Consider the following 24,870-nt stretch of genomic DNA (forward strand, 5'->3'; position numbering starts at 1 on the left):
TCAGGTTTATGTGTCATTATTCTTAATCAATACCATTTGATGTTTATTTGACTTCATGAGCAAGTATCCCTGAATGTTTCTTTACTGACATTATCCTTCAGAATAGGAGACGGCAACTACAACTTTTGGGCCAAATCCAGCTTGCCACCTATTTTTGTAAATAAAGTTTTATTCATGCTGTTTTGTTTACATATTGTGTATGACTGCTTTTGCACCACAGCAGCTGAGTTGAATAGTTGTAACAGAGAACATATGGCCTGCGAAGCTTAAAATATTGACTATCTGGCAATTTACAGAAAGAGTTGGCCTATTCCAGATCTAAAATAATAAGGTAAAACTACATAATTACTGATAACTTATAAAGGTTTAATTAGCTATTAGTCCAGGCATGGTTTCGTAGATCTGTACCTGTTAGTACTCACTGCCCCACCATCTTGCTCTATGAAGTGTACCAAACTAGAATATATCCATGTCTCAGTTCATCCACTGTAAATTAGACATTATTGGATGTGTACTAATTTACCAAAAATATGCATAATAGCCTGTTTACACCCAATTCTGTTATATACCAAAATCCCAATGTTTTTTACTAAAGATATTCAGTTTGATTATCTTGATTCAGTTCTTAAAAGCTATTTTTAGTTAGAAAATTTTTCCTCAAAACCTATCATAGTGCAAAAATTAAAAAGAAAACATTAGAAAACAAAACCCAACAGTACATTAAGAAAATAAGGCACCACAGCTAAGTGAGATTTATTCCAGGAATGCAAGGTTGGTTCAATATAAACAACTCCATTAATATTTTATACTATATAAATAGTCTTAAGGGAAAATATTATTACCTTTAATAAAATTCAGTACCCAATTATGATTACATCTCAAGGAAATACAGTGGGGCCTTGACTTACGAGTTTAATTCGTTCCGAGACCGAGCTCGTTAAGGAGCTCGTTAACTCAAATTACTCTGTCAACTCAATGCAAAAAATAAGCCGGGAGACAGCTGGTATCTCAAAAAACTCGTTAGTCGGGACACTCGTAAGTCAAGGCCCCACTGTAGCAGTGAAGTGATACTTGTCACCATAGTAAAGTATATGTGCTTTAGTTTTAAAGGTAATGGAAAATTATTAGATTTCCACTACGATACAAAGAAGGCAAGATGATCGCTATCTCCCCTACTATGCAACACTGTTCTAGAGATGTTGGCTAGTGCAGCTAGACAAGAGAACTCTCAAAGGCATACAAATGGCACAGAAGAGATAAAACTGCCTTTATTTACAGATGTATAATAGTAAACCCAGGAAACTACAGAGAATTAATGATAAATTTAATCGGAACTAAAAATCCAGTGCAGTGGCAGCAAGACATAAAATTAACATACAAAAAACAATAGCATTCTTCTATACAGGCAATAAACACTTAAAAGACATACTAGTAGAGAAAATCCTATTTATAATGGCAACAAAGATTAAATGCTTAGGAATAAACTTAACATAAAATGTGCAAAACTTTTGTGCACCTGAAAGAAACCAAAGAAGACTTAACAGTCGGCCTGCAGACTGAAGGGTCCCAGGTTCGATTCCGGCCAAGGGCACATGCCTGGGTTGCGGGCTTGATCCCCAGTAAGGGGGCGTGCAGGGGCGGCCGCTCAATGATTCTCTCTCTCATCATGTTTCTATCGCTTTCTCTCCCTCTCCCTTCCTCTCTGAAATCAATATAAAGATATATTTTTTTAAAAAATTGGGAATCACCAAAGTGCCATCCATAGTAGAGTGGTTGGACAGATTGTGGAACACTCACACAAAGGTGTATGTATACCTACATAAAAGTGAAGAGACTGTTATAAACTGATAGGAAATATTTCCCAGGACATGCTGTGCTGCTAAGTGAAAAAAGCAAAGCCCCAAGATAGCTAAGATTTGCTATCCTTTATGGAAGGAAGAAGATAATGTAAGAGAAGATGCAGGTATCTTCTCATTTATACAAAAAAATATATAGTGGGAAGGGAACCCAAAAACTAAGGCGAATGGTTATTTGTAGAGGGCAGGTGGCAAAGGGGTGGAAAGAAGGAGAAATGGGAACAGCAGATAGCAGGGATGCGGGGTAAATAACTCTTCTGCATATGTCTCTTTGTAGGATGCTGACTTTTAGGCCCATAGAAGTATTTCACATATCCCCAAAATATCAAAACAGATCCAATTCGGATGTAGAGGGAACTCAGAATGGAATACAAGCCCTACTAATTGGCTCTGTGTTTTTACAAAGATATAGGTTAGTAATTCTGAAAGTACTTTGTATGTATATTAAAATTTAATAAATAAATAAACTGGTTTAGATGATGAGAATTGGGATTTTTACCATTGGAGAAAGGAGTTATAAACAAGGAAAAGGACAAGGCTAGAATGTATTTTCTATTTTTGGGTTGGAATTAGAGGAATTTGAATAAGCTCATGGTTTCATACACACAATACACAATTAAATACTGAATTTCCGAGGTGTGTATGTGCAGGTTAGTGTGCATACAAATATTTCCTATCTGTTCATTGAGAGGGTCTAGAAGCAATAACACCCCAGAAAAATGAGCAGACATAGTGCCCAGGTCTTAGTCTCTGAAGCCATTCTCCGTACAGAGAACCATGGCTCCTAGGAAAAGTGGCTGATTCCAGGGTTGGGGCTGGGAAGATAGAAAATGGGCCTGGAGCAGCTTGTGATTCCATGAAGTAAAGATTCCAATGGCCAGAGCTGGAACAATTTGAGCAACAAAGTAATGTCAATGTTGGATTTGAATCCATAGAATAAAATAAATGTCCATGAGTTTATTAGTTTTTTGTTCTTGTGATATTACCATGAATTAATTTATCCTCTTAAAGCAATACCCATTTATTCCCCCATAGTTTCCATGGCCAGGAGTTTAGCTGGGCCCTCTGCTCAGGGTCTCAGGAGGCTGCAGTGTTGGATGGTCCTTGTTCCACCTGAAGGCTCAGCTCGGGAGGATCTGCCTCCAGTCTCTCAGATTATTGGAGATTATTCATTTCCTGTGCTTGTGAGGCCCTCGGGTTCTGCAGGCTGCCTGTCCTTGCCGCGTGGCTCAGTTCACTTCATGGAAGCCTGCTCTTCGAGGCCATCCGGAGCATGCCAGCGCAGCACAGACCTAAGTCCTCCTGTAAAGTCAGGCCTACCCGGATCCTCTCCCTGTTGACTATTTCAAAGTCATCCGATTCAAGACTTTACCCCTGCAGAATCCCTTTAGCCTCCTACGATTTAGGGGTGATATTTTATCACTTTTGTTATTTCTTTGCTTAGAAGCCAGGTCACAGGTTCTGCCCTCAGTCAAGAGTGTGGCTCACTGGCAGTCGTCCTGTAGTGTGCCTGCCACAGTGAGTTCCATGGATGGAAGCAGTCTAGTAAACACACACAGCGGAGAGTTCTTCTTTGCAGCAGACTCCTGTTAGTAAATGTGGAAGGAAAGAGGGAAGGAAAGGGTCGCCATTGGCAAACACCGCGGTGATGACTGTGCAGACAAGACTCTCCAATGGATGAAAAAGTTAGTGGGTGCAAGTTTGAGGGGACACAGGGTTTGCATCGCCCTTGAGATACTTACCATGTACAAAGGGCAAAATAGTGACTTGACATCAGAGGAACTTGGTAGGCACCAACTTTACCAAGTAATAAAGGTAAACATCACGTGACACGTGAGAATGTCTTGAACCCGTGGACGAATGAAGTGAGGATCTGAGGATGAGAATATCTGATCAGTGCTCTTCAAAAATGTCAAGGTCATAAAAGGAAAGACTGGTCTTTAATGACTGTAGGAGACTAAAAAATAACTCGGTGCAATGTGAGATCCTGGAGAGGAAAAAAGACAGTAAGTGGGAAATTGGTGAAATTCAAATAGGTCTTTAGTTAACAATATTGCACCATGTTAAGTTCCTTGTGGTAATTATTTGATTGTTATATATGATGAGAACACTAAGGGAATTAAGGGTTATAAGAGAACTTTTTGTCCTAGTTTTATAACTTCTCTCTAAGTCTAAAAAAATTAAAAATAAAAGTTTTTTTAATAAAAATTCATAGCATAACTTGTGTTGAGAGTCAAATGTGAAAGTCAGCAAAAAGTACAAATTCGGGTGACTTATTGATGTTTCATTCTTAGTTTGAGCAAAATCTTGCACACTATTGTATATGTATGGTCATTGGAGAATGGGAAAAACTTTTTATTGAAAAACCATAGGCCCTAGCCAGTTTGGCTCAGTGGATAGAATGAAGGGTCCTGAGTTCGATTTCAATCAATGGCACATACCTCAGTTGCAGACTGGATCCCCAGCCCTGGTTGGGGTGTGTAGGAGGCAACCCGTCAATGTGTCTCTCTCACGTTGGTGTTTCTCTCTGCCTCTCCCCTTCCCTTCCACTCTCTCCGAAAATTAATGCAAAAAACGTCCTCAGGTGAGGATTAGCAAAAAATAAAATAAAAAGTCATAGGATGGCCTGGCTGGTGTGGCTCAGTGGTTGAGTGTCAACCTATGAACCAGGTCACCATTCAATTCCCAGTTGGGGCACATGCCCAGGTTGCAGGTTCTATCCCCAGTGTGGGGTGTGCAGGAGGCAGCCAATCAATGATTCTCATCATTAATGTTTCTATCTCTCCCCCTCTCCTTTCTTCTTTGAAATCAATAAAAAATATATTTTTTAAAAATCATAGGACCTCTGCTGAGAATCAAAAGGAAATGGTCATTGGAGAATAAATGCCTAAGTGTAAAGTAGTAGAATTTACTCCAACTCATAGCATGGGTTTTTCCAGTTGTAATTTTTTTCCCATTGTGCTTAACATCTTTATAGACATAGACGAGGGGAAACATGGACTTTCTCTAAAACTGTTTTAATGTTAAAGCCTACTTAGAAGTTAGTTTGTTCACTGTGCATGGCAGTATTCTCTTTTAAAATAATTACCAAACCTTTATTTTACTTATGCCAAAAATATGTCATAAAAATCCATGGTTCTGAAGGTGTTTACTTAATTCGGTTGGTGCAAAGGGTTTGGAATTGTCTTCTTCACGTGGAAATTGGACACAAATGCATCTTCAGCACCGTGATTCTCAAAGGTCTTCTGATTCAGCATCTGCTCTAACTGGCCTATCCCTGGGCTTAAGGGAGAATGAAGGCATTTCTTAGTAACTATGACACTGTGATGGGAAAATGGGGGTAAAGGCAAATGGGGAATTTAAAACGGCTTGGGCAAACCCGTCTTTACCATGAAAAGTTCGTGTCTGTTTCTTTAAAGGATGGATTTAGTACATTTATTATCTCATGGCTTTAAACAGCTATGTCTTAGCGCCAGCCAACCAATAGCACTGCATGGGTGTGGCAGGATTTTATGAATTCATGATCTGGGTTTCAAACAGCCTTTTTTCTTTTTAGTTGAATTGCCTGTAAGAGCAGTGCCCTGGGCATGCATCGTGTAGGTGGTGGTGTCCTCTGTTAACGCAGAATTGCAGTTTGTTTTCACTGTCGTGAGGCTGTGCATCCAGCCGTGCAGAAACAGTCATTGTGATGTGAGCACTTATCCTCGGGGAGCCGATTCCCCGGTGACGTTTTGGAAGTCAGGATTTGGCTGCAGAGTTCTTTAAATTTCTAAATGGACTTTGGGTTGGGGCCTTGGGGTAGTTCATAGGAAAGACGTGACCCACAGCAACTGCTGTGTACCTGTAGCCAAGTTGGTGACCAGTGTTTCCCCTTGAAGTTGTTTCGTCCAGAACGTGAAGTGTTTACATTTGATTATTTGGTATTCATGCTAATTTACTCCACCTGTCTGAGGCAGTGGCTGGTCCAGGTCTGTGCTGCTAGTCTGGTCTTTCATCCTTCAGTTGTGGCTCTGACTTAGGAGGAGCGCCTCCTAGTGGTGACTGGAAATTCAAGTCTTGCTTTTCACTTTATCTGAGGACGAGAGTGGCAGCTGACCCCAGGAAGGCTCAGAAATGCATTCATAAGTTTTACATTCTTTTCTAAAAGTGAGACGCCGAAACTCCCAAAAACAATGAGAATTTTTATGATTATATTTTAACAACTATTTCTAGCCTGTCTGGGTGGAAAATCATTTTCCCGCCTCTCTGGCTGTCACAGATGCAACCGTTTCTAGAACTAGTAATGAGTGACGTCCTCAGAGACTCAGAACTCGCTCTTGCTGGTCTGGACTTGCTGCCTGGCCAAGCGGATGCCGTGGTGCCGACACAGAAGGTTGTCGTTCAGTGTGAAACACCAGGTTCTGCTCCTGACCTTCACAGGGTCATTGGTGGTGATCACAGTACATTAATTTCATTCTCTGTGCAACTGTGGTTCTTCTCAGCTCTGTCCAAAGTGGAGGAGGCGGTCCTGTGGTGTCAGAGCCACTACTTGTTTGATCTAATAGGCTCAAGTCTCCATACCAGGGAGATAGTTATGTATATTTTTGTCTTTCCAATTTATTTTAGCAAAGGGAGGCGCTAGAACAGTGATGGCGAACCTTTTGAGCTCAGCATGTCAGCATTTTGAAAAACCCTAACTTAACTCTGGTGCCGTGTCACATATAGAAATTTTTTGATATTTGCAACCATAGTAAAACAAAGATGTATATTTTTGATATTTATTTTATATATTTAAATGCCATTTAACAAAGAAAAATCAACCAAAAAAATGAGTTCGCGTGTCACCTCTGACACGCGTGTCATAGGTTCGCCATCACTGGGCTAGAAGATAAAATAGCGTGCCTTGAGGTCTATGCTAAGTTGAACTGCCTTTTTTATTCTATATTTTTATTTTAGAAAATACATCTAAACCTCTGAGCCAGAGAATTGAGATCATCAAGTACCTGTGATGATTCTTAAATTTCAAAACCTGTCTCTGCCTTCACATGATTCATTGTCTCTCCTTAATTAATAAATAAGAAGCATCTTTTCCTTTGATTCAGATTAAGGGTATTAAATAACCAATATTTGTTATGCTAATGGAGGGATTAAAGGAGTAAAAGACATTCCTTTGTCTAGGAGCTTACCTTATAGTTTGAGAAGACAAACTGAACACACATTAGGTACATGGAAACCAAATAGATGTGATTGCTTTATTAGCAATAAAGATCAAGAGAGATGCAGATGCTATTTCCTTCTTTGGTGATAACTTACACTATATTTTGTAGTCCTATTATTATGTTTTTTAATGGAGATCTCCTAAGTTTATGTTAAATCTCTGATTAGTTACAAAGGGTTTTTAGACATCGGTTACTATTACAACATTGAATAAATATTAACAATGAGAAACTGTGGGCCACTATCACGCCTGCCCACTTAGAGACCAGATTAAACTCGGGAGGACGCATTTAGTTTGCCAGTCTTGGATTTTGTGAAAAGCAGTGAAGAAGGGTGTGCCGGGAAATTTCAGCTACTCATTGATTTGTCTCTGAGTTTGGGAACTCATCCAGTAAAAATTGAACTTTTCTGGAGGTCATTTACTAAATATGTTTATGCATCTTTCCTCTTCATTTTACACACCAAAAAAAAGGGTGAAATATTATGCTTTTTGAGCTCTTTTTCTATGTGGGGGGTTGTGCCTTTTGTGATAATAAAGATTAAATAAAAATGTAAGTGTGCCTTGGTGTCGCACAATTGCAGCATTAATGCAAAGGGTTCCTCATCCCTCTCCCCCTCCTGTTTTGCAGGCAGTCAGATGCCCCCCCAGCCACCTGGGAGCCAGTCAGAATCCAGTTCCCATCCTGCCCTGAGCCAGTCACCAATGCCACAGGAAAGAGGTGAGTCTTCAGTTTATGTTGGCCACACTTCTCATTGTGAGTATATGGGGCTTCTACGAATTTGCTTACCCATTCACATCCTTGTAAGTAATTTTAAAGGATGTTGTTTCCTCATCAGATGAACGAAACAAATCAGAACCTTACACGTAACAAAAAATATGGGGGAAAGGATGCTTTCTTGCAAATTGGGTGAAATTTTACCAGAGTACTGTTCAAGATTCAAAGCATATATATGTCTGCATAGCAGCCCGAAGCAGTTTATACATAACTCTAGTCCAATATTTGACTTAGCTGTGTAAAAATGACCATTAACGATTCAATTTGGATGGTGGTTCTAACGAGTAAAATGTTAGTGAGGGTGTTTACCTGATTTGATCAATATTTGTTCCATGACATTTAATACTAAAAGTTTAAACACACAGTAAGACCTTGTGTTATAAAATTACCGGATCTTAGAACTGGAACATCTTGAAAGATCAGGGAGTCCGTCACCTCCACTTACAGATAAAGAAAGTGGGGCCTTAGAGGTTCTTCCCTATGACTTCCTCTTTCTCAGAGGCTAGTTGGTGCCAGTGCCAGAGGAAAGGACTTTCCTGCAGCCCTTGAGCATTCACGTTTTCTTACACGCAAACCCTTTGACCCTCAGCTCAGTTCTGATGTTGACCTCCAGGTATCACTGCCTCTGGCCTTCATTTGTTGACGTCTGTGTATTTTCTTCCCTCCGGTAGCCAAGCGACTTTGGTTGGTGGTGGTGCAGTGATTTTAACCCACATTAGTGGAGATGGGTTCACAAGCCTACAGCCCCATCGGGTGCTGGGCCAGATTACTGCGCTGCTGGGAGTCAGGCTAGCCCCTCCCCCCACAGGAGGCCTCACCCTCCTGCAGTCCCCTCCCTCTCACACTTGCCCACAAGACAAGTCGGTAGCTTGGTAGCTAATATTAAAGGTTCCTGACCCCTAATGTTTATAATTATTTCTATATGAGTTATATATGACTTGCTACTGGTTAGAATTATAAGGTTCAGTTATTTTACAGGTTAAAAACTCAGTAGCATGTTGCTTAGAAAGTAATGCCAGTGAAAAGATGGCTTAGCCTTACCTACACATCATTTGTGTTGAAATGACTGTTTAGTAGGAATACAATGAAATTTTGATTTTTTAATACCTTTACATATTTAACATTTTTGTTATCATCTAATGTATAGTTAATACTTTCATTTACTTATCAAGTTACTGCAGTATGTTTTAATGATGGAATCGTTGATGGATGGTTTCCAAACTTTAGGGTGCATAAGGATCGCCTGGAGAGCATGTTGAAACAGGTTGCTAGGCCACACCCCAGATGCCTGTTTCTGTGGGTCTGAGGTGGGACACTTAACATCTGCATTTCTGACGAGTTCCAGGTGTTGCCGATGCTGCCAATCCGAGGACCCTACTTTGAGACCACTGCTTCCTAACGACACTATAATGAGTTTCATAAGTGTACAGTGTGTGCATTTGTTGCTCTAAACTTCCCTCTGTGGCTCCTATAAATCATTTTTGTAGCTCATCCTCTCTGTGTTGCCAGTTTGTGTGACTTCCTTGTGGAGCTGGCCATCCGGGAGATGTTACAGAAGTTCACAGGAAGCGCTGGAAGGCCAAGCGAGGGGATCCTCCCCAAGCTCCTTTCCTTGGCTGTGGTCTGCAGCTGCTTTGTGGTCCTGGGTCAGGAAGGAGGGAAAACGACTAGAGAAATTATCACACTGAGGTTGCCCAGGCCAGACCTGAGCTGAAACAAAGATATTTGTTATTTCACTTAATCAGTACTGAAACATCATTCCCACTGAGAGAATCCTCCTTCTTTTGCAAGCATTAAAGGATAAGAGGTACCTTATTTGAAAGCACTACAATTCTAACCTTTATCTCTACCAACTAAAAAGGGGAAAACCCTCCAAGATCTTCCAACAACGTCTTCCCCAACCCCTTCCAAATGACATGTGTTTAAGAAATTTGAAAATGTACAAAACCAAATGTTAAGGACGAAACAACAATGAGGAACCATAGTTAAATTAAGCTTTTAACTCGAATATATTAGCAAGGCAAAATCTAGGATTTTCCTCTGATGTCACTGTATAGAAACTACTGGGTTGATATGTCTGCTACTGTTTTCCCTCTGATTTTCTTTATTTTGTGTAGAGTGGTTTTGGTAACTGATAATCCTATATAATTAAAGCCTAATATGCTAAGTGTCCGGTCGTCCGGTCAACCAATCAAAGCATAATATGCTAATGATATGCTAAGGCTGCTCAACCTCTCACTATGACGTGCACTGACCACCAGGGGGCAGATGCTTGGACTGGTAGGTTAGCTTGCTGCTGGGGTCTGGCTTATCGGGACTGAGCGAGATGGGCCGGACACGCCCTAGAGCCCTCCTGCAGTCCCTCCCCGCTGGCCTACCTCCGGCGTCCTCCCCAGCCCCGATTATGCATCGGTTGGGTCCCTCAGCCTGGCCTGTGCCCTCTCGCAATCTGGGACCCCTCGGGGAACGTCAGAGAGCCTGGTTTCAGCCCGATCCCGCAGGCCAGGCCAAGGGACCCCACTGGTGCACAAATTTGTGCTCCGGGCCTCTAGTGAATACATAACAATGTGGGTAGTTAGAATGACCATTTCCTTCAATTAGCAAATATCCTATATAATAAAAGTGTAGTATGCAAATTGTCCCCTCGACCGGGAGTTCGACCAAGGGGTGGGGCCAGCCAGGGGAAGGGAGGGAGGCTCCAGCTGGCGGTGGCAGGCAGCCAGGGGAAGGGAGGGAGTATCCAGCCAGCAGCTGCTAGGGACCCTATCAGTGCACGAATTTTGTGCACTGGGCCTCTAGTGAATTTTATAATTTGCTAAATCTGACTTTATTTTCATGAACATGGTCACCAACCTTTCTCTGAAAGACTGTGTTGGAGACATGTGCCTCTTGCTGGTTGGACAGCCCCCACTGAAGGGGAAAACTTCATATTTCAGAATGACTCTTGGATGATGCTTTTCCATTTAGGAGTTAAATTTTCTTAAAAACTGGGTAGTAAGCTATACATCCAAAACTAATGCAGAATGCTGTTGAATGTAGGCTGTAATTAGGGGGGTGGGAGGGTGGCAAACAGGATTATTGCATTTCCATATGTATTTTAAATAAGTAAATTTTTTTTCACAGCCCTGACTGGTTTGGCTCAGTGGATAGAGCGTCGGCCTGCGGACTGAAAGGTCCCAGGTTCGATTCCAGTCAAGGGCATGTACCTTAGTTACGGGCACATCCCCAGTGTGGGGTGTGCAGGAGGCAGCTGATCGATGTTTCTCTCTCATCGATGTTTCTAACTCTCTATCCCTCTCCCTTCTTCTCTGTAAAAAAATCAATAAAATATATTTTTAAAAAAAATTTTTTCACAGTGGAAAAAAATGCTGGGCAACAAGAATTTTTTAAAATGGCTTTGTTATTTGTTAAAATCCAGGAAGAAATGTTAGCTCCTAATGACATTTGATCAGATGTTTTAATGGTGAATAGCAGTCATTTTAATGCTTTGATACAATAATAAAAACATTTTTCTTGCTTGTTTTTACCATCATGTGTACCAACAGTATGTATAGTACAAAGTAGATCTAGGAAAACACTTGCTAGGCTATTCCCCATTAATTTATACCTTTACAATTAATATATCATGCTCCTCACCCCCCAATTAGGAAAATGATGAAAGAAGCAGAGAGGAAAAAAATATATTGGTGAGTAGTTAGCATCTTACGAAAAAAAAATGTATTCTTCTCAGAAACCATAAGAACATACCTTCTGTGCTGCGGAGTGCTGAAACCACCAAACTGAACAGGCCCTTCTATACTCATCTTGTTTTAATAATAAGATTAAGAGTAAGATTCCACATTTATACACATTTTTTTAATGGCAAAGAATCTAGAAACTCACTTGTCCAGAGACACCTGCTCAGGCAAGAAATGCAGCCTGTGCTGGGAGGTGCCATTTCCTGGTTCTCCCCCAAGTCCTCCTGGGGGACAGCAGTGCTGACATATGACCCGGAGCCTAGGTCCCTCCAGGTTCCAGGTGCTGAACGCCAGCTCTGCTGTTACTTCTTGTCTTGTATCCTGTCAGGAGGAACATTTATTTAACCACTGTGTACCCTGTTAGCACACCTGAGTCAGTCCTAAGATCTGAACCACACTGGCCACTGCAGGGCCATACCCGGGGGCAGGGGCTCATGGCCGCCAGGCCCCCACCCCTACCCCGTCTCCAGCACAGTGTCCTCTTCTGGCGGTTCTGGACATCAGCCACAAATCCACTTCCCCACCTTATATAGAGGTGGAAATAACTGCGTTTCTATAGTATTGTCCACCTATGAAGATGTTTGTGCAAGTAAATGTGGATGTGGCCATCATGGGTTCCCCAGAGAAGGGAAGCACTTTAGGTGTTTATTGGCCTCTTTATTCTTCGGTACATTGTCTTCTCTATACTGTCATCTACTTCTAACATCAGCTTGATTTTATTCTCTCCTGTTTGAACTTTATATAGTGTTGGAACTGCTTCCTAACTTAAAGAAAATTAGCTCAAATGTTTTGGGGACAAAGGGGCAAGACTTCAGTTTAGGATTCTCTAACACCGTGGTCGGCAAACCTCGGCTCTTTGGCCCCTTGAGTGTGGCTCTTCCACAAAATACCACATGCGGGCACGCACCTACAGTGCGATTGAAACTTTGTGGCCCATGCGCAGAAGTCGGTATTTTGTTGAAGAGCCACACTCAAGGGGCCAAAGAGCCGAGGTTTGCCGACCACGGTGTTAGAGCCAAAGAGCCGCATGTGGCTCGCGAGCCGCAGTTTGCCGACCACTGCTCTAACACATTTGCCATATTTTTTATTTTAAACCAAATTGTCTCTCTAGACCTCATAAAATGACAAAGACTTGCTATTAAAGCACCTCACCAAAAAAATAAAGATAAAATAAACTAGTAATTTACACTACCTAAGCACTGCATAACTCTAACGCACTGAAATAAATTTTACCAAAAAATTGTAGCTAACAAGTTTAGCTTAGTTTTGTCCTTATTTCTTAATCTTTAACCTATATTTCTTAAAAATTGAAAAGACCAATAGGAAACGGCTTGTGACTGTTGTTCTCTTTTCCAAGAGGGCTCGGAGGGAATATGGAATAGTCATTGGAGTAGATAAATAAGAATTATTATTATTAACATCAAAACGATCCCACTTTTAACCCCTGCAAAATGCTAAGCTTAATGAAACCAATAAATGCCTTTCTAGTTTATTGGATTAGCAATTAGGTGAAACCGTTTCAGGAAGGCTTATTTATTTGGACAGATGTAGAGAGGTCAGAATTAATTTTTTTAGAAACCTTTTAATTGAATTCCCTTTTAATTCTCTCAGTGGTATCTAGTTAAATATGCATGTTAATGCTGGTTTTCCGAAGGTCTGAACTAGACCTGGGTTCTCAAAACCAACACGGGTTATTTAACCCTTTTCATCTGGGCGCCAGCAGGGACTTCCTCTGTGTAATCCCATAGTGTTTGAATAATTAGAAGGTAGTAATGAGGATTTAATTAGTCCTCGAGATATGGGGGAAGCAGAGCCACTAAGAACTTTCCCTTCTGGACACGATTGCAAACAGAAGGGCGGTGGCTGCAGGGCCGTGATGAGCTAGAAACGTTTCTGTGGCCAGAGGCGGTTCTCGGGCATCATTCTGAGACCGTGGACATGTACAGAAGGGATCCTGGGTGAAATCTTCTGGAATTATTGAAGAGCACCCCACCCGGCCTCCATTCTCGTCCACCTGCATGACAGCCTCTCTCTGCTGTTAAACACGTTGCAGTGCGGGCTTGCTGAGCCTGCGTGAGGACTGGCTTGTCCTGTGTGGGTGGGGGCAACACCGACAGGCCCGTGATTCCTGTATTTACTCTGCAGCTGCAGGACAAGGAGGACATAAGCACGTGTGGTCATTTCATACATCTCAAGTAATTGAACCAGACTTAGTCCTTTGGCAGCTGTGTGTCAGAGAATGACAACATTCTCATGTTTGGAATGTCATCTTCACGGTGATATGTATCAGTAGCTCCGATTTTATAAATACACATAGAGACATTATCCGGGGGAAATGTATAGCAGATGGGGTGGGGTCAGGCACTTAGATGTTCTTCTTTAACTTTTTTCAATTACAGTTTACATTCGGTATTATTTTGTATTAGTTTCAGGTGTACAGCATGGTGGTTAAACAATCATATACTTTACAAAGTGATCCCCTTGGTATTTTTCAATACCCACCTGGCACCACACATAGTTAATACAATATTATTGACTATATCGGCTATGCTGTACTGTACATCCCTGTGAATATGTTATGACTACCAATTTGTATTTCTTAATTCCTTCACCTTTTTCACCAGCCCCCTAGCCCCCTTCCCTCTGGCCCCCAGGCTGTTCTTGAGTCTGAGTCTGCTTTAGATGTTTGTGTGCTACTGTGAGAGTATGATGTTTCAAACTTACATGTGTTCTGTAGATTGATCAACTAGAATATGTCTTCATTATAATATTTTTTCTTCTATTAATCCCAATTGTTAACTGCCCTGGGATAATTTTATCCCTAGTCTTTAGTGCTGTATTTTAGTGTGTTTTTTTTCAAAGTCTGAATAGAATTCCTCGTCAGATTTCTAGGCATTCTGTTTGCTTGGGGCAAATCTTTCTGTTACTTTTTAACGCCAAGGGCAAAGAAAAGCATTCTCTGGAAATAAATCCAGGTCTTACTGTAGATGAGACCGAGCTCTGTCGGGCCAGGCGGGCCTTGTGTACCTCCGCATCCCTGGGTCCGCGGAAGAGCCTGTGGGTGATACGTGTTCATAAAGGCTACGCTGGACAGCGGAACCGGGTCAGCCTTCACGCCATTCGGAGGTTTCAAATCTTTTTAGAGCATAGAAAAGCCAGAGTCAACTACTCATTCTTCAATGAAGAAGGCTTGCCATATTAATAAGACTTCCTTCGATTTTACCATCGAGGGTCATTTGCTGCTGTGGGTACATTGTTTCTCTGTAGAAATTTTGATTCTGCACCAGATTCATGGACCCTCGTCTGCCTCACAATCTTCCCCCACACATTCCTCAGCCCCAGGCTCTGTGAGGGCTGCCCTGGGGTCCTCACGCCTGGAGCCTGGCGCTAATGAACAGGCAGCCTCCAAGCACCCGGCCGCACCCAAAGGAACCATGCTCTTCATAACCCGGGAGTAGTGAGACGCAAATAAGTAAAACTCTTAAATGTCTTTATTGCACCTAGCTCAGGTTTCATAGTGATTTTTATACCAAAAATTGGTTTTGAACTTTTAAAAATTATTGTTAAATATCTTAATTGACCTGACTCCTGATTAAGTTAATAGAGAAACGAAGGAGACCACCAAGATAATTTTCAAGTCACAATTAGGATTTAAGATTGTTTACTGTTTTTACGTCCGCAGGAACAATTTTGTTTCTCTTTCTGTTGGGTTGGAGCTGTTTTGTTTCTCTCTGTTGGGTTCTCTCTGTTTTAAGTGTGACGGTGAATCAGCAGGTGCTGGCATATCTCACAGGCAGCCTGGTGGTTAGGAATGTTCTCCATCCGCCTTTGTAATTACCCCGTACATAGAGGTGCTCTTGTTTACCGCGTGAGCGTACTACATAAAACGATGCTGCCTTTTAGCACAAGGGCATTGTCAAGAGAAGAGACATCACTTTCCTGTGTATTGCGTGTAAGGATAGCAGCTCGGTGTGTTAAGGCATTAATGAATCTGCCCCCACCCCCAGATGCAATTAATTTAGCCTCTGCTCTTAATTGAGGATTGCTTTTTTAATAATCCATGACAGATGAAAATGAACTCAAATGGGAGGTTATATACAAGAGAGAATATCTAGAAAGCTGATTCTAATTTCTTCAGCCAGAACTCTGAGCTGGATTGTGGACCAAGCCAAACCTAGTCAGTAATGAAAGAAATGACAGTGTAGGGCTTAATTTCCTATTAAGTCAGCTATCAAGAGATCTGGTCACAAAAAACCTGGGAAAACAAGTAGCACATACAATAAAAGTCTATTTATATTCATTGAGGAATTACCCCTCTAAATTTTAAATATTTTAAAAGCACAGTTTTATTAATTTTGTCATAAGCAGTGTTTTTTGATTTGCCAATTTAAGCTTGTTTTTACTAGTTAACACTCAGCTGTACTGGGCTTATGCTTCAGTGAGAGTTTGAGCACACGTGGATCTTAGGTGCAGATATTAGCAGTGAGCATTAGCAGCAGGTCCAAGTGACTCGGGCTCACCTGAGGGCACAGCCGGGAGAACACGGGGCCTGGGTCCCAGCCTTGAACGGGCCATTAGTTTCCTCCTCAACCAGCTCATGTCATGAGGAGAAGCAGGCAGCAGAGGTGCTGGAGATATTCAGCTGTAGCAAGAATATCCTTCCAAATCTATTTCTCTCTGCAAATGGGAATCTGACCCCTACGTGTGGCAAGAAACCACAGTCTGTCTTTGTAGTCGGAGCCCTCTGCTCAGGTGGCAGCGCGCGACCATTACTTCCCACGTGGGGGAAAGCATCTTTCATGGACCGGCTTGAAGAAGCAAGGCAGTTATTCTGTGAATGAGTTTCTAACAGGTGCCAGCGTGAACATAAATGGTCCATGTGCCAACAGGAAAGCGTGCCTTGTTTTTGGTGGCTTGTGGGGTCGTAGGTGCTTTGCTGTGTCCGACAGGGCAGGACCAGCTGCCCGCTGCCCGCACCTCGGATGAGGAAACCACACTCGGGGGTGGTTGGTCCTGTGCTCGCTCGCTCCCCTGCCTTAGCCGGGCACACTCGCTCTTCTTTGCTCTTCGCTCTTTCTTGGGTAGATGAACTATGCTTTGGGCTGCACTGTTTTTCCAACAGGAGTTGACGTTGGTATGTACCAGGACCGGGAATCAAACCTGGTTCATAGGTCGACGCTCAACAACTGAGCCACACCAGCCGGGCTGTTTCGAGAATTTTTGAAGCATTTGCCTAAAGTCGCACAGCTAATTTGATTCATACATTTATCTGCATGTCTTTTTCCTGCTGGGTCCTGAACTAGTTCACAAGCCAGGCTGGGACCCAGGCCTCTGTTCCCGCGGGCGCTGTCAGAGGCGTGAGGCTCCGAGGAGCCAGGGTGGTCATGTCACCGCCTGTCCTTGTCCCGGGCTGTCTGGGAAGGGTGCATCTAACTCAGTGGTTCTCAACCTTCTGGCCCTTTAAATACAGTTCCTCATGTTGTGACCCAACCATAAAATTATTTTCGTTGCTACTTCATAACTGTAATGTTGCTACTGTTATGAATCTTAACGTAAATATCTGATATGCAGGATGGCCTTAGGCGACCCCTGTGAAAGGGTCGTTCGACCGCCAAAGGGGTCGCGACCCACAGGTTGAGAACCGCTGATAACTGAACATACAGAACGAGATTTCCGGAAGCTCTTGTAAGAGGTGTCACTGCAAAAGCACGCAGAGCAAAAGCTAGCTTTCCGATTTCAACTTCTATGGACGGAGGGAGATCCCATACCCCATGTCACCTCGCCCCCAAGGTGTGGAATTTATGCTGTGACACATTCCAGTGGAATTCGCTTTGAACACCCCACCCCTTCCGGAGCCTTTCACGTGTTGATTTTCTGCGGAATGCCAGCGATAGTTCACGTGGACCGTGGCGGGTGTATTTTAAGGAAGGAAATAAAGGAATGGCTTTGCCCAAGTAGAATCTCAGGGCTCATCTAAACAAAACGGAGGCCTGTGGTCAGTGTCCCAGAGGCGACAATAACATAACAATAACGTTAGCCTGATCAGAGGTTCATGGCTGAAGCGACGTTTCAGGCGAACGGACCTGTGTCTTCCTAACTTGATGAGGAAGAACGCAGTCCTTCTCCGGAAGGAAGAAAGCCCACACAGGCTGTACGGAATGGAAACACGTTTTTTATTAAACGGGACTCTATGTGAAACTCCTGAGAATCTTATCGTAAGGCTTAGATAAATATTTCATGTAACGTCTTAAGATGCAGTCATTTTTAGCAATTTTCGTGCTCTGATTTCTGTTTGTTTTCAGATTTGAAAAAGCAAACATTTTCTGTGCTGATTTATATCTGGAAGCTGCCAATTGAGCTCAATTTCATAAGGCTCATCTTTATAAATAAATGAAATAGGATAATAAGGAACAGCTCTCCATACTTTTATGTCTATCTCTTTATACAGAAGCAACGGCAAAAGATCTTTTTTCGATGTTTGCCACCAGGGCTCTGTAAATGCCCTGTCCCAGCTGACCCCTGATGGAAGCCCACCTTGGCTCCAGACATCGCCTGCCCCTCCTGCTGCCTCAGTAGCCTCTCCGGAAGCTCTGCTCTAGGTTCCCTTCCGGACGAGGCAGAACCTGCCCCTCTTGGCCCTGTCCAGCACACTGGAGCCTTCGCCCAGTGCCCGGGAGCTCTCAGCACCCAACTCGGGGTTCTCAGAGCTGTTTCTCCAGCAGCGCTTTGTTAGTTTGCTGGTTTGGTGTTAGCCTTTTCTTAGAGGCATGTCTTGATTTGTGGAGCACTTTGTCTAAGAGTGTATTTCAGCCCGGCTGGTGTGGCTCAGTGGTTGAGCGTTGACCTATGAACCAGGAGGTCACAGTTGGATTCCCGGTCAGAGCACATGCCTGGGTTGGGTGGCCTGGTGGCCTGAGCTGGCAGTGGGAGAACTCCCAGAAGGCTGTGGACTCAGGGTAGTGAGGAGGAGGAGAAAGCAGGGGAATGGGGTTAGAGCAAGACAGTGATCCCAGGCCAGGAGTTGGTGCTGTGTTCCCGGGGTCAGCAGGGAGCCTTGGAGGGTTCTGCGCAGGGAAAGACATGCTCTCGTTTCTTTCTGGGTCCTGAGAAATCGTCTGGCAGCTTTGTGAAAAGGGAACCAAAGCAACAAAATGAGGGAGAGGCAGAGGCAGAGGGAGGGGAGTTAGACCACGGCAGCTATGGGAAAGGAAGAGGGAGCTGGGCTGGCTCGTGTGGACGTGGGAATGGAGCAGAGGCGATCGTTCCAGATGTGGAGGCTGGGGGATGTGTGGATGGATGGATCGCACAGGAAATCAGGGAAGGAGGAGGCATGGTGTCGGGTTCCTGGTGTGAGCGTGTGGTGGTTGGTGGTGCCGTCCATGGTCCATGGAGACAGGGATATGTCGGGCAGAGCGGTTTGCAGGGCAAGTCCTGTTCTGTTCTGGAATAGCGGATACACGCCACCCCGCTGGTTGTTTCCAGTTCGCCCACAGCAGTAGTGTGAGTCGGGGACTCCCAGGTCTGCACTCTGCATAGGAGTCAAGGTGAATGGTTGTTGCTCTAGGAGACAGAAGGAGGAGGACACTTACATGATGGAGGAGGCTGCTGTCGGCCGGGGCGTGAGGAGGGTGGGATGTTTGAGTGACAGCGTCCCACAGATGAGGAAGTGAGCAAAGCTCCCTCGTGGTGGCGTGCGCAGCATGTCCATCCGGCAGGAAGGAGGGTCCCACTCTTACAGTTGCTTTCAGTGGGGACCTCCTCCGTAAGGCAGGCTACAGGAACTTGCCTTTCCTCCCTCGTCTCCTTTCCCTGGTTCAAGTCCGCATCCGCTGGTTCTGGGAACTCTGAGAGTTCAGTGTGAGGCCAGGGTAGCCCCCCGAGGCTCTCCGAAAGCCCCACACTGGGTCTGAGATGTACCTCGATGTTACCTTCTCCCACCCCCTCCACAGTTCCATGGCCGTGTTTGTCACCTGCATTTATGTATTTCCTTTTATTTCCTGCTTAGGTTTCATGGCAGGCACACAAAGAAACCCCCAGATGTCTCAGTATGGACCTCAGCAGACAGGCCCATCCATGTCTCCTCACCCCTCTCCTGGGGGCCAGATGCATCCTGGGATCAGCAGCTTTCAGCAGAGCAACTCGAGTGGGACGTATGGTCCACAGATGAGCCAGTATGGACCACAAGGTAAGAAAGAAAAGGAAGGAAGGAAAAAGGTGTTTCCAGATGCCTGGCAGTGGGTGCAGCCATTTTGTTCATATATTAGTTCATCAAGATCTGAGTGTTGTAAACATCTTTTAAGATCCCGTTATGTGTTACCTGACAGGTTGGTGAGGTTCATGCGAACCCACAGCCCTTTAGTTGCCCATAATGATGGGAATAATAATTATAGAAACTCTTCATTAAGCATCCGTGCATCAGACACACGGTAAGTGTTTTCACACGTGTTACTAATAAAGGCGTAAACTCTTATTTCTGTATTACAGTTCTAAATGCTTGTTCAGAAAAAGGCACAAGCCTTGTCCTCAAAAGTGTCTTCTTTAAAACTCGGGTTTCATTATGTTGAATTCTGGTCTGCTCCCTCCTCCTCTGCGTAATTATCCTTACGATAACGTGCTCACGGTTCAGAAGGATGTCGTCCCATTAAATCTCCTCCAGTTTGTCTCCAAAGCACCAGATCAGGTTAATAGTTCTAATTTTCCAACCATCACCCGTCTTTCTCGCAGAAGACGGGAGAAAGCCTGAAATGGACACGTCTTTCAAAGGGGACACTTAGGCAAGAGTAGAAAAATAAGTGGAATTATGCCCAAAATTGCAGTGTTTGCATTCTGTGCCTTCCTGGAAGCGGATGTATGTTTTGTCATATACATGGAGAATCCTTTTATCAGGTTTAAAACCTGAGATATATATATGTATATTTTTTCCCCCAAAGTCACTTTTGACAAGGCATTTGAATTTAGCACCTTTTTAATATTTTGTTTATGGGAATTAAACATTAAAGGTTAATTTAGACAGAATGAGATCATCTGGCCCCATTCCCAGTTTCCTCACTTCTGAAAACACCAGGCGTGTCCCAGTGAAGATGATGAGTTCCTACTAGGGCACTGGAGCAAGGTGCTCACCCTCCATAGCTCGGCCGGGTGTGCTGTGTGGAAGCTTCTGATTTCCCAGAGGCCTTGGCGGTGCTGCGGGGCCCCGGCGCCTCCACGGCTCCCCCTGCTTCCTCGGGAGGCTTTCCTGGCTGGTTGCTGGCCCTTGCAGCTTGAAGGTGGGTTGTCTTGTTTTTAAAGATCTCCTTCGGAAGGAATGAATGCGCCTTCAGTGCCTCCGGCGTAGCATTTTGTTCTGTTGTGCTTGGTTCGTTACCAGCCAACTATTTCTGGTAGGAAGACCGTATTAGCAGCCCCCACACCACGTTCTTCACGGCCCTTCCTGCCTCTGTCCGTGCCTGTGGGCAGAGGGGTGCAGGTGTGTCGTGAATGGTTTCCATGATTGAGCTGGAGGGCGCCCTGGGAATTTCCATCCAGTTGACAGGACTGTGAGGCCCCCCCACCCCGCCCCCCAAGCCTGCCCGGCATGGTGGCTGGTCACCATGGAGTTTCCTGGGCTGTCGTGAAAAGAGGAAACTTGTGAAAGTTGGAACGCAGATCCTAAGTTGTGAGAGGCACAGGGAATGTGGGCTTTTGCTCAGAATGTAACCGGAGACCAGGTCAGAGCCGTGGTCTCACTGGGGTAGCAGCTCAGGCCTGGCTCCACCAGGAAGGCTCCGGCTTCCTGCGCCCTTCAGGGCTGCCCTCTGCTCCTAGCTCAGCCGCAGCCTCCTCTCCGCTGTTCTCGCAGAGGAAGGAGGATGTCTGACGAGTCTTGTGAACGACCAGGAAAGCGCTGACAGTATAAGGGACGATAGTTTCCGAAGAAAAAGGGATTTCTTTTCGGAGTAAAGCCTTCGGTTTTCTGGAATTGTTGAACACTAGGGTTCTTAATTTAAGAGCACTGAGCCCCTGAGGGGCTCATCCAAGCTGCTGTGTCCTGGGACAGGTGCTCACTGGGAACTGTTTTATTCTTGGGGAAATGGGATTATGTTACCTTGGAAGTTGCTTCTGATTCTAACGTCAGTGAGTTTGAATTTCACGTCCACTCGGAGCTGCTGACACAAATGCAGCCCAGTGGACCCACCACGTGGTTATAGGGCCGAGAGGCTGCTGTCCCGAGGTTTTCCTAAAGCAAACGTGCTGAGTTTAGGCTGTACTGGTATTAGAAACCGTTAGAGTAAGGATGATGCCCTACCTGGTGTGGCTCAGTGGATAGAGCATCAGCCTGCAGACTGAAGGATCCTGGGTTCAATTCCAGTCAAGGGCACATGCCCGGGTTGCGGGCTCAATCCCCAGTCGGGGACATGCTGGAGGCAGCCGATCAATGATTCTCTCTCATCATTTATGTTTCTATCCTTCTCTCCCTCTCCCTTCCTCTCTGAAATCGATAAAAATCTATTTAAAAACAAAAATAAATAAAATAGGGATGGTAATTTCCACACACAGCACTTTCTAACTTTGAAAGAAAGTGTCCGTACTTCTGTGCTCTGCGTGTGCACCTTTTCCCAGGCCACATCTCCAGCACGTTCCACTGTGAGGGTGGCCCCTCCTGGTTCCGTAACTGGTTCCAGGTACCGGTGCTGAAACCCAGGGTCCTGGTGCTGCTCCATCAGGACCGCTCGCCTTTCCTCCCCCACTTCCTCTCCCAGCAAACACCAGCTCTGGAAATGATGCTCGTAGCACGTGTCATTCCGTCAGTACCTGGGTATTTCTCTCGTTGATCCTTTTAAACAGGGTCCCAAACGAAGTGGTTTTTTCCTTCCTTTTAACTACTCAGATTATTAGTGAGATTTTCAGCTTGCATCTCTGTGGTGTGTGCATTTTAGATCTCTGGAAAAAGTCACTGCGCAGTGATTTCCAGAGGTCATCAGTGTCACCTTCTGCTTCTTTTCCAACTCAATGGCTTTCCTCTGGTTTAGTTTAGTTTTTAAGAGATCTCGGGGAAAATACTTCAGTCTCTTTTTTGCTAATTATTTCATTGTCAGGAACAGTTTCTCCTATTTGTTATTAATGATAACCAATATATGTCAAGTGCTCCTATGGCCTGGGTCCTGTTCTAAGTGTCCTTCATATAGTAACTCCTCCAGTCCTCACATGCTGTTACTGCTCCACTTGACAGATGGAGAAACTGAGGCAACAGCAGTAAACAACTTCAGCAGGATGCACAGTGGTCATGCCCACACACAAATTCAGACAAGCTCGCTGTTGTCTTAATTAACGGGAAGCCCATGACATTGTCTCCATTTTGTAAATGAGCAGGTTAAGTCATTTACCCACAGCTGACACGTGGCAGAGCCGGGCCTCAATGACGAAGACTAGGCCACTCACCCGGTCAGGGGTGGGGCATTTCCCACGCCTTGGCGGTGCCCTTCTCACTGCTCACGCCGTCAGTGAGCCACGAGGGAAACAGAAGGCAAATGACTTGCCTTCAAGGAGCATGGATGCTGTTTTGGAAAGAGATCAACAATAGTAGAGACTAAGAAAAAATTTCTATGAAGTTAAGAGGAGACATTTTTAGAAATGTCTATGAATACTGTAAAATCTAAATTATTAAATATACAAATGGGATGAAGCTGATCTAAATGTGTCAAAATGTTTGCCATATATTTTATGAACTAGTAAACCTTCAAGTAAGCACATTTAATAACTACCCTTAGAGTGCTCGCAAGTGAAGAGGGCCAGAGGGACTTGCTTTAATAAATGGAAAGGAATTATGTAATTGACATGCTGATCATTAACAAATGAACTTGTATGGGAGGAAGAGAGCTGAAATCGGTTCCACAAGGACTGTCGCATTTGTTTTGTGCCCTGGAACAGTGTCTGCCACACTGCCCGTCCACGTCGCATATGTGTCACCAATTGTACAAAAGGCAGGTCTCCTCTGAGTTTTGCTGTAAGAAGTATTGCCTCGGGCAGCTAGCAGACCCCAGGTGCCGCTCATTTGTCCCTAGTGTCTGGGCGCTACATACACAGGTTTACACGACGCAGCCCTGGTTTTATGCCTTAATTTGTATAATGTGTTTTAGGAAGCACAGAACGTACAAGTAGGTGAGTCTGCTGAACCTTTTATTTCTAAATTACATTGTGAAAGATGTTTTCCAGACAGGTTAAAGTTTTTTTTCTCTAAAACAAATGAGGTGCCATCTGAAATGGTCCTTTCCTCGTTAGAATATATTTCTCATAAATTCAGCAAAGGCATGCTTTAAATGATACCTCATTGAAATGAGTGCAGTTCCAAAAGAGTAAATTTCACATTAATAATCGTATGCTGTTTCGGTTTTAAGAGGAACAATTTGTAAATGTTACTAGTCAGCGGCTCCCGGCTGTGGGAGAGGTGAGGACCGCCCAGGCCATGACAGCCCTGTTGTCACCATGACCCTATCTGTCCCGGGCTGGTCAGCCAGAACCTCGGCCTTATCACTGAATTACCTAAACCCAGCCTCTCCTGCAGGGTGCCACCTGCCACCTGGCTCGGCCCAGTGCTGCAGGTGTGCGATCTGTGTCCCAAAGCAGCTGCAGGCCACGCCCTCTTCCGGGTGTCCTTTCTCTCTTGAAATGGGTTGTAACGCGCTGGATGTGTTTACAGCTTTCTATTCCCTGAGCCCTACTTTATGGTTACATTGATGTGCTATGCAAAAGTATGCATTCCATATTCTGACCTGCTTTGTTGTTAAAGAAATATTCTGAATATCTTACTAATATGAGAAAAAACAAATTGAAGTATGTCGTTTTATAGCAAAAGGTGGTTAATGCAGTCTTCTGTCAGTGCTCAAATGTAGCCTTCAAGTTACAAGATTTAAGGATGAATTTTTCTTAACAGACTGATAGTCATCATAATTTTATCAAAACCTGGGAATTAGGAAAGAAATGAAAATGTAAAGTTCAAATAAACAGAAAATTAAAAAGAGAAAGGAAAAACTAAAAACAAAGCAACTTGAATTTGGACTATTATGAAGCTAACTGTTGTAAGTAATTAAAATAAATTAATGTTGGGAATTAAAATCAGTAGCATTTGAAAGTTCCAACCTTCACTCACTCCCCTGGCTGATCCTTGTGACATCGTCATCAGGGGCCTTTTAACTGTGTCCGCCTTGGTCACGACAGTCCTGGCCCACGGTGAGAAACAGGAGTGGACTGCAGCTTTGCCTTACCGTCTGCCGTCTTTTCAAATGTTTGTTTGAAGAGAAATGACCTGCGGAATCACACTTCACTGTG

The 24,870-nt window shown here is 44.0% G+C and overlaps 1 protein-coding gene across 6 annotated transcripts in view; it reads left to right on the forward strand.

Moving 5' to 3' along the window:
• The window catches only part of ARID1B (AT rich interactive domain 1B (SWI1-like)), a 407,074-nt gene that overhangs the window by 326,392 nt on the left and 55,812 nt on the right, over positions 1-24,870 (forward strand). For all 6 annotated transcript variants that reach the window (XM_014545060.1, XM_014545058.1, XM_014545059.1 and 3 more), the window contains 2 exons: positions 7,682-7,771; positions 19,571-19,750. In XM_014545060.1, coding sequence (XP_014400546.1) covers positions 7,682-7,771; positions 19,571-19,750 — 270 coding nt within the window. The remainder of the gene's footprint in view (positions 1-7,681; positions 7,772-19,570; positions 19,751-24,870) is intronic.

Source organism: Myotis brandtii, unplaced genomic scaffold (genome assembly GCF_000412655.1).
Source record: "Myotis brandtii unplaced genomic scaffold, ASM41265v1 scaffold395, whole genome shotgun sequence".
In the NCBI taxonomy this organism is placed as follows: Eukaryota; Metazoa; Chordata; class Mammalia; order Chiroptera; family Vespertilionidae; genus Myotis; species Myotis brandtii.